This window comes from Anthonomus grandis, chromosome 1 (assembly GCF_022605725.1).
Source record: "Anthonomus grandis grandis chromosome 1, icAntGran1.3, whole genome shotgun sequence".
Lineage (NCBI taxonomy): Eukaryota > Metazoa > Arthropoda > Insecta > Coleoptera > Curculionidae > Anthonomus > Anthonomus grandis.
The window spans coordinates 42,924,395-42,938,075 of NC_065546.1; the positions used below are offsets into that span (position 1 = coordinate 42,924,395).

General features: G+C 33.4%; 1 protein-coding gene across 1 annotated transcript in view; it reads right to left on the reverse strand.

Annotated features, from left to right (window-relative positions):
* LOC126741011 (trissin receptor-like) overlaps positions 1-13,681 on the reverse strand; it is a 102,725-nt gene that overhangs the window by 3,692 nt on the left and 85,352 nt on the right. The window contains exons 3-6 of the mRNA XM_050447265.1: positions 8,249-8,393; positions 7,820-7,979; positions 2,029-2,211; positions 1,596-1,730 (exon numbers count right to left, since the gene is read on the reverse strand). Of these exons, the coding sequence (XP_050303222.1) occupies positions 1,596-1,730; positions 2,029-2,211; positions 7,820-7,979; positions 8,249-8,393 (623 nt within the window). The remainder of the gene's footprint in view (positions 1-1,595; positions 1,731-2,028; positions 2,212-7,819; positions 7,980-8,248; positions 8,394-13,681) is intronic.

Below are 13,681 nucleotides of genomic sequence, written 5' to 3' on the forward strand. Positions count from 1 at the left end.
GTCTAAGGGAAAAAAAACAGACTATTATTTACCCACTAAGGAAGGTGAGAGCACAATGTGTGCAAGCATTCTTTCAAGTTTCTGCTGGGAGATTGGATAGACTTCTAAAATTTAAATTTGTAGGAACACCACCACCATGTGACAAGCGGGGCAAACATGCACCACATAACAAAACAGCACAGGCAAAAAAAAATGAGTTAAATAAATTTATTGAAAACTTTCCTTGTAATATATCTCATTATAGCAGGGAAAAAAGCTGCCACAGAAAATATTTATCTCCAGATTTGGGTCTTGGTAAAATGTACCAGTTATACAAAGATGAAGTAGATAATCCTCTGTCCTATTTTATTTTTCGAGAAACTTTTAATAAAAAATTCAACCTACACTTTCATCCGCCGATAACTGACTCTTGCAAAAAATGCTTAAGATTAGAATTAAAGCAGCCGATGATGAAGGGAAGCAATAACTAGAAGTTGGGAAGGAACTTCACCAAAGGAAGGCTCAAGTGCTAGAGACACCCTAAGAAAAGACACTGAACTGGCAAAAAGTGGAAACGCAGCGGACTCTTCCTACACCTGTACTTACCACAGGCATTTGTTACTATAAAAGGCAGTTATGGACTTACTGCTTTAATATACATGAAATGAGAACCAATAATTTCATGTTTGTATGGGATGAAAGTATTGCTTCCAGAGGGCCGCAAGAGGTGGGATCATAAAAAACAGAAAAGTATCTGAAACAAAAATAAAGGTGGAGTGGCTCAAAATCCAATGGTTAAGGTTTAAAAAAGATTTTCCCAATACTATTCAGTATAAGTACTCGAATAATGAAAAATGAAGAGGTTTATTTTAACACAGTAGATCTTAATAAAAGGAAATCTGTTTCCAAGGAAATTAAGGACCCGCCCCTTTTATACCCAAATGGTAATGCCATTAATGAAGCTAAAAAGAAGGATCTCCTTGAGTTAATGGAATTCATCCCTCCGATATACCAAGATTTTTATAAAAATCTGAGGTCATCCACTCAAGCAACTGGAGGTGAAGTAGTTGGCTCAATTGAGGAAGAAGAAACTTTACCTATTTAATACCTACCTACTTATTAAAAAAATTAAGTTTCTATTTTTTTATTTATTCCCGTGACAATACGAGTCATAAAGTTTTTGACGTAATACTTATAGCTTAAGTTATAGTAACCCATTAAAAAACCCAATCTATCTAAAATGCAGAGTGGACTAACCCACAAAATATTAACCCAGGGGAAAGGTAGGTTAATAATCTCCGTAGGTTAATATTTTATGGACTAACCCACATAGAAAAATCGAATATTAGCCATATTCAAAAATTTAAAACAAATTCGGCAAATTTAAGTAATACTCAAGAACATTCAATTAGTTCGAATTTCAAAAAATGTATTTTTAAAAGGGTTTTACGCACTTACATTTTCGTTTTTTTTTTAAACCTATTTTTTAGCACTTAATAATATTGGGGTTAGTCCGTTTGTACACTCATAGCCTCTTATTAAATCCTTATGTTTAAACTTAGATTAAGACTTGAATGAGTAAGAAACTTGATGAGGTTTCAACCCTATTTACTCACTTTGTCCTGTTTAGTTCGGATCGATTGGGTTCTGCAAAACGTCTGATATTGGCTGGAATTTGAAGAGGCGTCCAGTTGTCGTTTTAACTGTTGGCTGCTGTTCCATAGACATATCGCTATCCTTGTATACAAAAGCTAAAATAGGAAATGCAAGAACATATAAATTTCTTCCATAAAGTTCTTTAGGAAAAAGTTCTTAGTTGGGTTAATTATATCTAATTTGTTACTAGTTACGACTCTCCCTGAATCCCAAACTACTTTTTGGCAAATCCCGCAAACTCCCTAAAGTCATCAGTTTATCTGACTGACATTTAAATTAACATGAGAAGTATAAAATCAATTTGTCGGTATACGGACATTTTAAGGCGTAACCGACCACTGATACTCTGTCGCGCATTGAACAAATTTAATCATATCTAAAACAACTACTTACCGACATAACTCCCAGCGGTAAAATGTAAAATAATACAAAATGGGTCATATCGAACCATTTCGAGTTGTATAATTGGCGGTTAAGTACGCAAACCGTCTCTTTTCCGATGGTAACTGTGTCGCCCCAGTAGAACTTTGGTGAGCTATAGAGGATGCAGACCGACCAAACGCCACAGATTATTAACTGGAAAAGAAGAAAACAATAAATTCCCACTGTAAGGTTTCGTCCATGGTTTATTTTTAATTAAGATATAAATTTAGAAAACGAAGCGCTGTATTTTACGGGCGGAGCAGATGCGGTTTAGGTCTACGTATTTTATATATTTATATAGTAGTCCCGAGACCGGGATTTCCTTTAAATTTAACAATTTATGGAGTTTTCAGTTGGGAATCCGTAATAATTCCATTTTTTACATCACATTACGTGAGTTAAATATTTATTTTTAAATATTTAACTAGACCAATGACGTTATATGCTTCTCTTAACTTTATCTGTCATAATTGTCAAAATTACGTTTTTATTATTGACATATTACTAAATAACGCTTATAATTTATTTTTGTAGATAATTTAAGACAGGTGACTCGTACAATAATTTCGATTGTTCAGGGCCTTGAAAGTTTGGGTGATTTACTAAAAACACTAAAAAAGCCTCTACTCCTCGACATATAGATGGCGGTAAGAAAGCGAAAATACCTTCTCGAGAATACGAATTATCAAGCGTCTGATATGTGATATAAAATGCGGCCATTTTTCATAGTTCTGTCGCTTTGAAAGGCATTAATAGAAACTTTCATTAATCAAATTTTGCGAAGAATCTTAACGAAATTGATATGTTCTCATATTTCGCTTAAAGTTTTTCCAGGTGTTTAAATCAGTGTATTGTGTGTTAGATGTGATTAATTTTCATTAGGGCCTGCTGACAGGTGTTAAAAGTAAAAACTGTGAATCGAATATTGGCGACATTGTATTTGCCTAAAGAGTTATTATAAGAAGAAGCTGTTGTGAAAAATCTGTGGACAGCAAAAGACACAGATTGCCTGGGTTCTTAAAAGGCCAAATATGTTTAATACATGGGTTCGGATTCTTAATCCTTGAAACCAAGAAAATCTTAGTAATATTTGAAATTCCATGCATGTGAAAATTATTTTACTCATTCATTCAAGCCCAATTCAAGGAGGGGCCTTAAGTCAGATGCCATAACTTCAATTAACCTCCCAAGTTTAATATAAGGTAAGTTAGAATATCTTCGTAATAAGCGACCCCACCAGATGTGTAAGCTTAAGTTTAATTTAATGATAAACTGCTTGGATTAAACTAAGCTCTTTAATTAATAATTTATCCTTCTCATAGTAAAAAAAATATTATAATTAATTTAGTAATGCGTCTCTTCTACTGGCACCACTGGTGTGTGGCCAAATGATATTTTGTATGATATATTCGAAATCAATAAAATAATATTATCTTTTTATTGCTTTGAGTTCAAGATGTATAGGATGTTTCAGTTCAAAATGTCTTTTTTCAGATAACCATAATAAAGAACTGACCACCTTTGATCACATAGAACAGCAGCCGACAAGAGAATATGTTGATTTGATTCTCTTATTGTTTTAGATGCAAAATGCCGAGAACATACAAGAAACTTACAAATCGAGAAATTAACTCAGAGTCTATGAAACAGACAGTAATTGGCGTAATTAATAGCAATATGTCTTATAGAAATAGTAATAAAGAATATGGCGTCACGAAGTCTTTCTTCGCTGGTTGTATTTACCCCAAATTTCCGCAAATCTCGAGTTTTCTTCATCAGATATAGAAGATGCCGTAAAACGCTTTTTATTAAAGTGTTCTGCAATGTTTTACGGATTAACACCTAACACAACACGATGATTTGCCTACGAATGCCGTAAAGAAGTCAATTCGCATCCTTGAAATTTGAAGAATAGTAAAAATAGTGGAAAGTTGGTTTGGAGGTTTTTTTTAAAGCGTTATCCATTAGAAGACCTAAGGCGACAAGTTTGGCGGCACGAATGACCAGCTTAAATCCTACCAAACTAAAGATATTTCAGTACAGTAAAAGCTCTTTATTCGCGGGGTATACGTTCCGTAAATATGCCGCGAATAAAGAAACCGTAAATATGGAATGGTAATTTATATGGGATAAGTTCCTAGGTGACAAAATAACAAACAAGTACATACATACATATAAAAAATGAATTTAATTGAAGTTTTTGACCATATTGATTAAGTATTACCTTCAGGCTTCGGCAATGGCTTAAAGAGATTTGTAATTTTTTCTTGATTGGCATTTTTTAAAAGCTCCTTCAATTCATACTGATATTCAGCAGTGGCATTCGCAATTTGCCTCTTAAAAATAAGACTTCGTTCCACAGATGGATCAATTTTCATAAAAAAATCATAAAAGTTCATTTGCCATTCTTAAACCTTCGCTAAGATTTTTTGAATTAAATGTCACGTTTCCAGTGCTTGTTGAAGCCTCTTCTTCAATAGGCTGCGAATTTAACATTTCCTCCAAGTCCGTTTCAGTCAAATCTTCATCTTGCGATTCAAGCAACGTCTGAATGTCACTTGATTCTATCTGTTCGAACCCATCTCGTCCTATTTCATTCGCAATTTCGGCTATGTTTGCAGTCAAAGTTTGAATTTGCACTGATTCTTCGTCATTTTCTGTAGTCAGAGCGGCCTGTGTCAAAGGAACCAATACGGCGGCGATATCATTTAACAATATACTTTGGGTATAGTTCGAATAAGATCAATTTTACTTTTTTATTAGTCTATTTGACGATGCGTTTACAAAGGATATTCCGTTGAATACCTATTTGAATCCTTTTTATCAATATATATGCCCCGACGTACTGATTCGATCCGCGAATAAAGACATTTTTAGCCGCGAATATAGGAATTGGTTCGCATTTTTTTAATCCGCGAATGAAGGAATCGCAAATAAAGAGCTTTTACTGTACTTCAATATACCTTTTATTTCTGAACCAATCAAAACACCAATTTTGGAACACCTCACATTGCAGGCTATATTGGAGTCTATGTTTAACTCAAGAAGTAATAATTTAAATATGATAAAATTAGCTTTCCAATTGCAGTTATTATATTGATATGTAGGATATTATAATAACATATTTAAATAGAATTTTGGGTCCATTGGAAACTCCATCAAATGTATAGACTTGCTTGGTTAAAATAGATTTGTATAGACTTGCTTGGTTAAAATAGATTTGTATAAAAATAAAAATATAAACAGGAAATGAGTTGGAAAGAACAAGTATTGATTACAATCTGTTTTAACCAAGTGGAATACCTGTAAATTGTTACATTTAGTAGTTTTCTGAAATTGGGCCCGCATTAAAATTCCGCGATTAATGCGGAATTTACATTTGGCGCCGGATTTGACCACACTTTCTTTTAAATTTAATTAACTAGACGGGTTGCGAATAGAATTATGGTTTACAAATGTCAAAAGTTCGAATTATTGCATAGTCAGTAGAGGGCCAATATTTCTTCCCGTTAGGACCAAATTATGGACCGGCTGGTATAGTGTCTGGAAAAGTTATCCTGCTGGTAACATTAAAAATTGAATTATGAACTTCTTATTTGTCTTACCAGCGGGATAATTCTTGCTTACCAGTAGAATAAGTTAACAACAGGAAAAAGCAGCGTATAAAAGTTTTACCAGGAAATTTATAGCGAGAAGTTTTTGCAAGAAGTTTGTGTATAATATTCTAAATTTTGTTCTTAATCTGTATGAGTATTTTGTTATATTTCATCTGGTTAAAACTCATCTTTCTTTATTTAGTATGATAATGCCCGATTTAAGGTTACACTCTTCCCTCACCTGTCCCTGGCTATGCCACTGTTATGTGACTGAGAAATCAAAAGAAATCATACATCTAAGAAATCCCATATAGGAACGTCAAATTTGAGCCACCATATTCTGTCATTTACTATCATCATTATATCTTGAAGGCAGTCTCTCAACACTCAGTGTTATTAAATTATAAATTATTTCCTCATAGGGGGTAAGATGTGTTATGGTTGCACTACCGCCACCAGTTTTAAATATTTCCTGTTTGTTCTTAGCTACTTTCTTTCTTAAATCTTTTCTTATACTCTCATACTTTGTTCGAAGATTATTCAGAGTTCGAACCACCCCTAACACAGGGTTTTTTACATTAAACTCTGCTGTCAATTTTTCCCAGGCCTGATCTTTTTCTTTCCAAGATGTTGCATCAGTCTTTTTATATTCAATTGTACCCGCATATTGACTTACTAAATTACAGACCAAAATAACTTCGTTTTCAGAAAAGTTTACCGATGTTTTTATTATCAGGTTATTGAGACATCCTCTAAAGAAATAATGTAAAAAAAATTGATTAAAATTCTACCAAATTCACTGTACAGTATACAGTTTCTAAAATGCTGTGTACTGTGATTCACTGGCAAATGTCTGGTGGGATACTTAGTATACTAAGTATACAATACTAAGTATAATAAGAGGATACTAAGTATACAAGTACCTAACTATTATCACAAATTAAAAACCAAACACTTCCATTATTTTTGTTTATTTTATTTATTTTCTCAGGACCGGATATTCATAACCCTAATCTTTCTTTTTTTCTTAAGATTATTGTACTGGCAACAACAATTATGTTGTTGCCAAACTGTAAACCTTCTGGTACTTAGCAACAGGTTAAAATTCGGTTCATAATTCCTCCTACAGCTATTGGTAGGTTTACCGAGAGGATAGAATTCTGCCTGATAACACACAGGAACTTTACCAGCTGGTCCGTAATTTGGCCCTTAACAAGGCAACCCACATTTCTCTATTAGCGTTCGGTGCTACACTGCACTGAACTGTCAACTGACCCCGCACCCGAGTATATACGCCGAGTATATAAGGCGCCGCGTCGCCTTATATACTCGGCTAACCATGATTCCGGAAGATTCGCTGACCTTCCACGTGTCTCCAAAAACGTCGTGCGGAGTGCCACTTGTGTCATTTTGGAATGACAGAGAACGGCTAATATTCTCGGCGTTTCCAATATCGGTATGCTATGTTATTTGAACGCGCGTTTTGTCGCGCACCTCCCTAAAACATCGGAATGCGATCGGTTTCTGTTGGTTTGTCCCTATTCCGAGCACATACATATATTTGAATTTAACACGATCCGAAATGAAACGGGGACGTAAATTATGTTTTCCCAATGTAAATTTGAACAGATTAAATATTTCGTAATATTTCTCTTTTAATACGTGAAATAATTTTAAACCAATGATCCATATGTGTCATAAAGAGCTTTTGTGGTCCACATTACTATATATTACGTATACTGTTAGATGAACGAATGGTATCGGGTTTGGTAATGTTGGTTCGTTACCGTATGGCTAATCCAGAGTGGTTACAGACTTTTATTATGTTATTTGTAGAAAATAAGTAACGAAGGCATGAAAATTATAGCCATACAAAAACCGAAAACAAAGATAACAACTATTTTATTGAATTTACCTGTATCGAACTAATAAAACGTATCTCACAAGGTTTCCAATTGCATTTGCTACAATACTGTAGCAACTGTAAGTGAGTGAAACAAGCAACTAGATTTCTTTTAAATTGGAGAGAAAAAGAGATATAGAGACAGGGAGACTGATTGTTAGTTTATACAAGAAAAGAAAATTGAATCTTGAATTGGATTTTCTTTGATTTTTGTTCCTATTTTATCTATATATTATATAAAATGAGGTGCAGGACGACTTACCTTGAGCCTGATGGAAGTGAGTATCTGCTTACACGTAATTGGATATAAAATTGCGAAGTATCTTTCAGTACATATTACCACTAAGATAAAGATGCTTGCTGTGCTGCTTAACGATTGGATAAACATGTACATTTTGCATAGGAAATCACCCAAGAGCCAACTAAAATAATAAAAAAATTAAATCTTCTAAGATTATGTTTAATTATTTTCTAGGCTATTTACTGAAAGGGCTGATTCAATATAACATTTCCCTAATATTCAATATTTCACCAAAAGATGCTTAGACAATATATGGGAAAATAAATGATGCGGAAAATTGAAAATGAATAAAACATTAGTTAAGTTAACGGGATCTTTTCCGCATACATATTTTCCGGAGAAATTCCATATTTATTCAATTTTCTAAAGATAACATTAATATATACTTACTTTTCCACAATGTATATTAAAAGATTTTGGTATACGCAAAATATGGCAACGCAGAAATCGGCGACGGCCAGGTTAGCGAGAAAGAAGTTTGTGATCGATCTCAGTCTTCTGCTCATTGTTACCACTAAAATAACCAGAAGATTTCCTAAAAAAGAAAACACTTTTAATGATACGGCAACTATAGACTGTTGCTCTATTGTCCGACGTGCGGCATATTGCCCTCCGGCCTAATTAAAGGAGCTTAACTAAAACATTTTTCAAAATTGGATAAGGCTTTTATTTTAAAAATCGGAACCGAAAAATTTGATTCTGCTATTTAAAATCACATATTTTCCTGCAGCAAACAGATAGAATAATATAAAAATGAAGGCGTTTTTCTAAATTAAAATGGCTTAAGTACAGTAACCATTTATTAAGACCATATCTGAAAACTTTTGCTGTAAAAGGCATCTATTATTAATTTATCCGAAATTTTCTTAGACTATTTACTAAATTAAAAGACCTCAACTCTAATCGATAATTTAAAAACACATCATTTCTCTTAAAGCTATTTTAAAGCCACCAATTTCCTTGCGTATTTAGAGGACTTCTCAAATTATAAATATTCGTTATTAGCAGGTAGCGTTTGTTGTTTTAGGAGTTAGGATAAATATATTGGATAAATGCTAGAGCAATCAACTTAATCATCCAGTTCAACAAACTGTTGTTTATGTTGAAGTAGTAAAGAACAAATCTATAATTCATACATATTTCATTTCGTTTCCATACATAATGGGAAAGAGCATGTGCATTTTTGGGCGATTTCAATTTACCTCATCACATAAGAGATCATATTCAGGAATTACGAACATTGGATGCACCCTACGAATTCAAATTAAGTAGGTTTGTGATTTCATGAGAACGTTCTAAACAAACAACTGTTGCTCTATCATCAACCGAGGCATACGTCTATATCTGAAGCTGCCAAGGAGGCGATGTATTTAAGAGACTTGTTGAATGATTTGATTGACCAGAATCTGTGTATAACTTTGATTAATGACAACCAAAGTGCACTAAGTTTATTCCCTAATCATGCATATCATAAGAGAAGTAAACATATTGATATCCCTCATCACTTTGTAAGAGAGGCTGTTGCAAACAAGGTTGTACAATTAAAATATTGAACTGAAGATGTGGCTGCGGATGTACTAACAAAGAGTCTTGGTTCAAAGAAGCACTATGATCTTATGTTAAGACTTGGTGTTTTAAAATTGTGATTTCATTGATAAGTGGGGGTGTTAAATTATTTCATGTATATCAATGAAATTGAGTTTACTTAGCAACACCGTAATCAATTTGAACTTGATAGTCAGGTTCTGCTCTGCTGCAAAGAAAAGATGTGTCTTTTATTTGCTTCGAGCCACGTTTTTTAATATCTTATAGGTATATCATATACTAAAAAAACAATACAAAATGTTTTAGAATTAGATTTAGTTTATTTATTTCCCCAATATAAATGTTATGAAATTGCATTTTTTAAATTAAAGTCTGCCATCGTTCTGGGCATTTAAAAACATATATATTATTTTTTATTTATTTTTGTATTGTTTTAATTAAAATCAGCCGTTCTGTTTGAGGATGAGTTTTGGGACATAGCGCCTGATTTTAATTACAATAAATAAAAAATAATTGAATGCTTAGCAGTCGAGGTTTGAATTATGGCGGCAACGCTATCTGCGCCATCTATGTTCACCTTTCACGAGGAGATAAAGATGGAAAATAAGCAAGGAAAAGAACTTTCAATAAAGAGAAAAAGATAGAAAATAAGCGGATGTTTGATTAGTACACAATTACAAGTCTCTTTGGTTGTCTCTGATTTGTAATAAAATTACTGTATTGTGAGGTTATGTTTACTGTTTTAGACAAATTTGAGGTTAGAGGGCGTCAGTAACAGTCGATCAAGTTTATTGAAGGTACAATTTAGAAAACTGGCTCCAATTTTATTATTTTGCTACCAGTGAGTATAGAGGGTGTTTTTTCTATATTGCGACAAAATTCAGGAACGTGTTCTTTGGACAAAAATTCGCAAAAAAGTTCCTATAAACTATAGGTCCTAAACCTTTTAGATTTTGAGCTACAGGGTGATAAAGTTTTAACAAAAAAATTATTTTTTTTCGATAACTTAAATACCCCTGTAGATACTTGTCCAAAGATTGGTATGCAGGGTCTGTGTATCCAGAGCCATTTACCAACATACTTTTAACCTTTTTTTGTACTCCAGTGGCGGGTTTTCAGCTGAATACTTTTATAAAGAAAAATGGTACGCCACTGGTTTTTCTTGTATTAAAAAATATTTTTAAATTTCCCGTTTTATTTGCAACATTTTTGATCCCTTGGACTTTGTCCGTTAAGTGCATGGTTTTCGCACAAAAAATTAAAAAATATTTTTCTACTTTGACTGATCACTAAAATTTATTTTTTCTATGATCGTTATAAAAAGTAAGTTTTTTTTTAATTTTATTTAAAATTTCATTGTAGTTCATAATATGTCACTTTATTTAACATGCTAAAAAAAGTGACATATGAGTAACGTGTTAATATTTCACGCTTCCAAAATCGCGAAATAGCCTGTGAACATAATTTTTTTTAACGTAACTACGGACAACGCCGCCGCCACAGATTACCTAAACGTTTACCTAAAAGTTTAGGTAATCTGTGCCGCCGCAACGATAATCAAATTCTTGTTTAAGAATTTAATGTTTTTACCACATTCTTCCTCTGCCCACGATAAAGTTGATATTTGTAAGATTTTGTGATATTTTAAATTTTAAATCATAGTCACTGTCCGCCAGTTGACAAGATTAATTTGTTAAAAAAATGGCTAACAATTACACAAATAATGAAATGTGCGATATGCACTTCATTTATGGACTGGCTAACGGAAACGCACGAGAAGCCTTGCGTATTTATGCTGAACGTTACCCGAATCGTGTTATACCTCATTACCACAGATTACCTAAAGGTAATCTGTGGTAATGAGGTATAAACGCATAAACATGGAGTAATGACACAGATTACCTTTAGGCACATTTTACCATGTTTATGCGTTTATAACAACGTCTAAGTGAAACCGGCAGCGTTAAAAAACTCACCGCTGAAAATGGACATCCACGAACAGTTACTCCTCAAATTGAAGAACAGGTGCTCAATGAATTCGAGAAAGATCCCACCACAAGCACTAGGAAAATTCCTCAGATGGTACACATTAGTAACTTTACAGTTTGAAATATTCTTAAAAGAAACCTTTTATACCCGTATCATATTCAGCGGGTGCAGGCACTTTTGCCAGGCGATTTTCCGAAAAGAACGGCTTCGTGTCGTTGGATGCAAGAACGCACGATGCACCGTTTATAAGAAAAATACTTTTCACCGATAAGGCTAATTTCTCCAGGGACGCAATTATGAACTTCCACAATAACCACATATGGCATTATGAGAACCCACATGCTGTGGCAGAAAACCGTCATCAGCACCAGTTTTCACTTAATGTATGGGTCGACATTATTGAAAACTTTCTCATCGGTCCATTTTTTTTACCAGCAAGGTTGACTGGACAAGTGTATCGAGAATTTCTTGAAAATGAATTACCAGCGATGCTAGAAGATGTCCTTATTCAGCTGAGACAGCAAATGTTTTTTTACATGATGGTGCTCCAGCCCATTTTAGTTTTGTGGCTCGGCAGTATTTGGATATTACGTATCCAAATCGTTGGATAAGTCGGGGAAGTATTGACCCTTGGCCCCACGGTCTCCCGACTTAAATCCGCTGGATTTTTTTCTGTGGGGTCACCTTAAATCACTGGTTTATAGAAATCCAATTGATAATGTGAAGGAATTGCGTAATCGCATTATAACGTCTTTGACATAATTCGGCAGACATCAATTTTTGAACGTGTCCGCCAATCAATGCGACGTCGATTAGATGCTTGTATTGATGTTAAAGGAGCACACTTAGAACAACTTTTGTAAAAATAATAATATTACTTAAATAAATAATAAAAAATTTAATATTTTTTATCACTTAAAAACTTGTATTTTAAATTAAAGATTGTAGGAGCATAAGTTTTAAATCCTCAATTACAATTTTATTAAATTGGGCTGGCTTTTGTACTAAATTAATTAATAAAAATTTTATTATTTATTATTAAAATTGCAATAAACTAAACTAAAAAACGAATAATTACTAAAATAAAGAAAGTCTAATCAAATCTGAGCAACTTGTCCATGGTTTTTAATTTTTTGTGCGAAAACCGTGCATCTAACGGACAAAGACCAAGGAATCAAAAATGTTGCAAATAAAACGGGGAATTTGAAAATATTTTTTAATACAAGAAAAACCAGTGGCGTACCATTTTTCTTTATAAAAGTATTCAGCGGAAAACCCGCACACACGCCACTGGAGAACATAAAAATGTTAAAAGTATGTTGCTAAATGGCTCTGGATACACAGACCTTGCATACCAATCTTTGGACAATTATCTACAGGGGTATTTAAGTTATCGAAAAAAAAACTTTACCACCCTGTAGCTCAAAATCTAAAAGGTTTAGGACCTATGTTTATAGGAACTTTTTTGAGAATTTTTGTCCAAAGAACACGTTCCTGAATTTGTCGCAATATATAAAAAACACCCTGTATATTAAGGCAATAGGCGTAATATTTCGTTGACATTTTATGCATAAACTGCATATAGTATAGTCGTGCTGTCATTAGAAAGGGTCGAATGGATGCAAAAATTAGCAAAAATTTTCTCTTCGGGTAAGATTTTTTCAACTTTCAAAAAATTCTTACCCGAAGAGAACTCGAAAAAACTGGTTTATTGCTTAAAATGCAATTGATCACCTCTTTACTGTGGAAGAAATGATAGCTTAGACTTTTTGCTTCCATTTGTTGCGTAGAAGCAACATCGTACAGTCGATAGTTTCTCCAAAAAAGGTCTTCAAAATTTTCACCCCCCATAAGGGAGGTTTACGTACGGAGTTGAGGTTTCTTTTACTATCAAATTGAAGGTAAATATTTTCTCCACCTTCTGTACATCTAACACTTTTTTCTTTGATGTATAGTTTTCGAGTTATTTCAAAATTAAATTTTTTTGGATTTTTTGATAATTTTTTTGGGGGTGTCAAAAATTTTTTGCATAGTCGATATATATATCAATGTACGCGTCTTTTTGAGAGTAAAACTATAACTATACTATTTGAACAAAATTCGTTTTTTTCTGAGAAAGTTATTAATTTAAAATCAATTTTTCAAAACATCACCACTTTTTTACACCCTCTAAATTAACTTGAATGAATTCGGCTCTGTGGAAGAAAAGGTAGCTCTGATTTTTCTGAACAATTTATCTGATGGAGTCAAAGTTGTAAGTGCAAAGGCGTAGCGCCAATCCAAGACCAT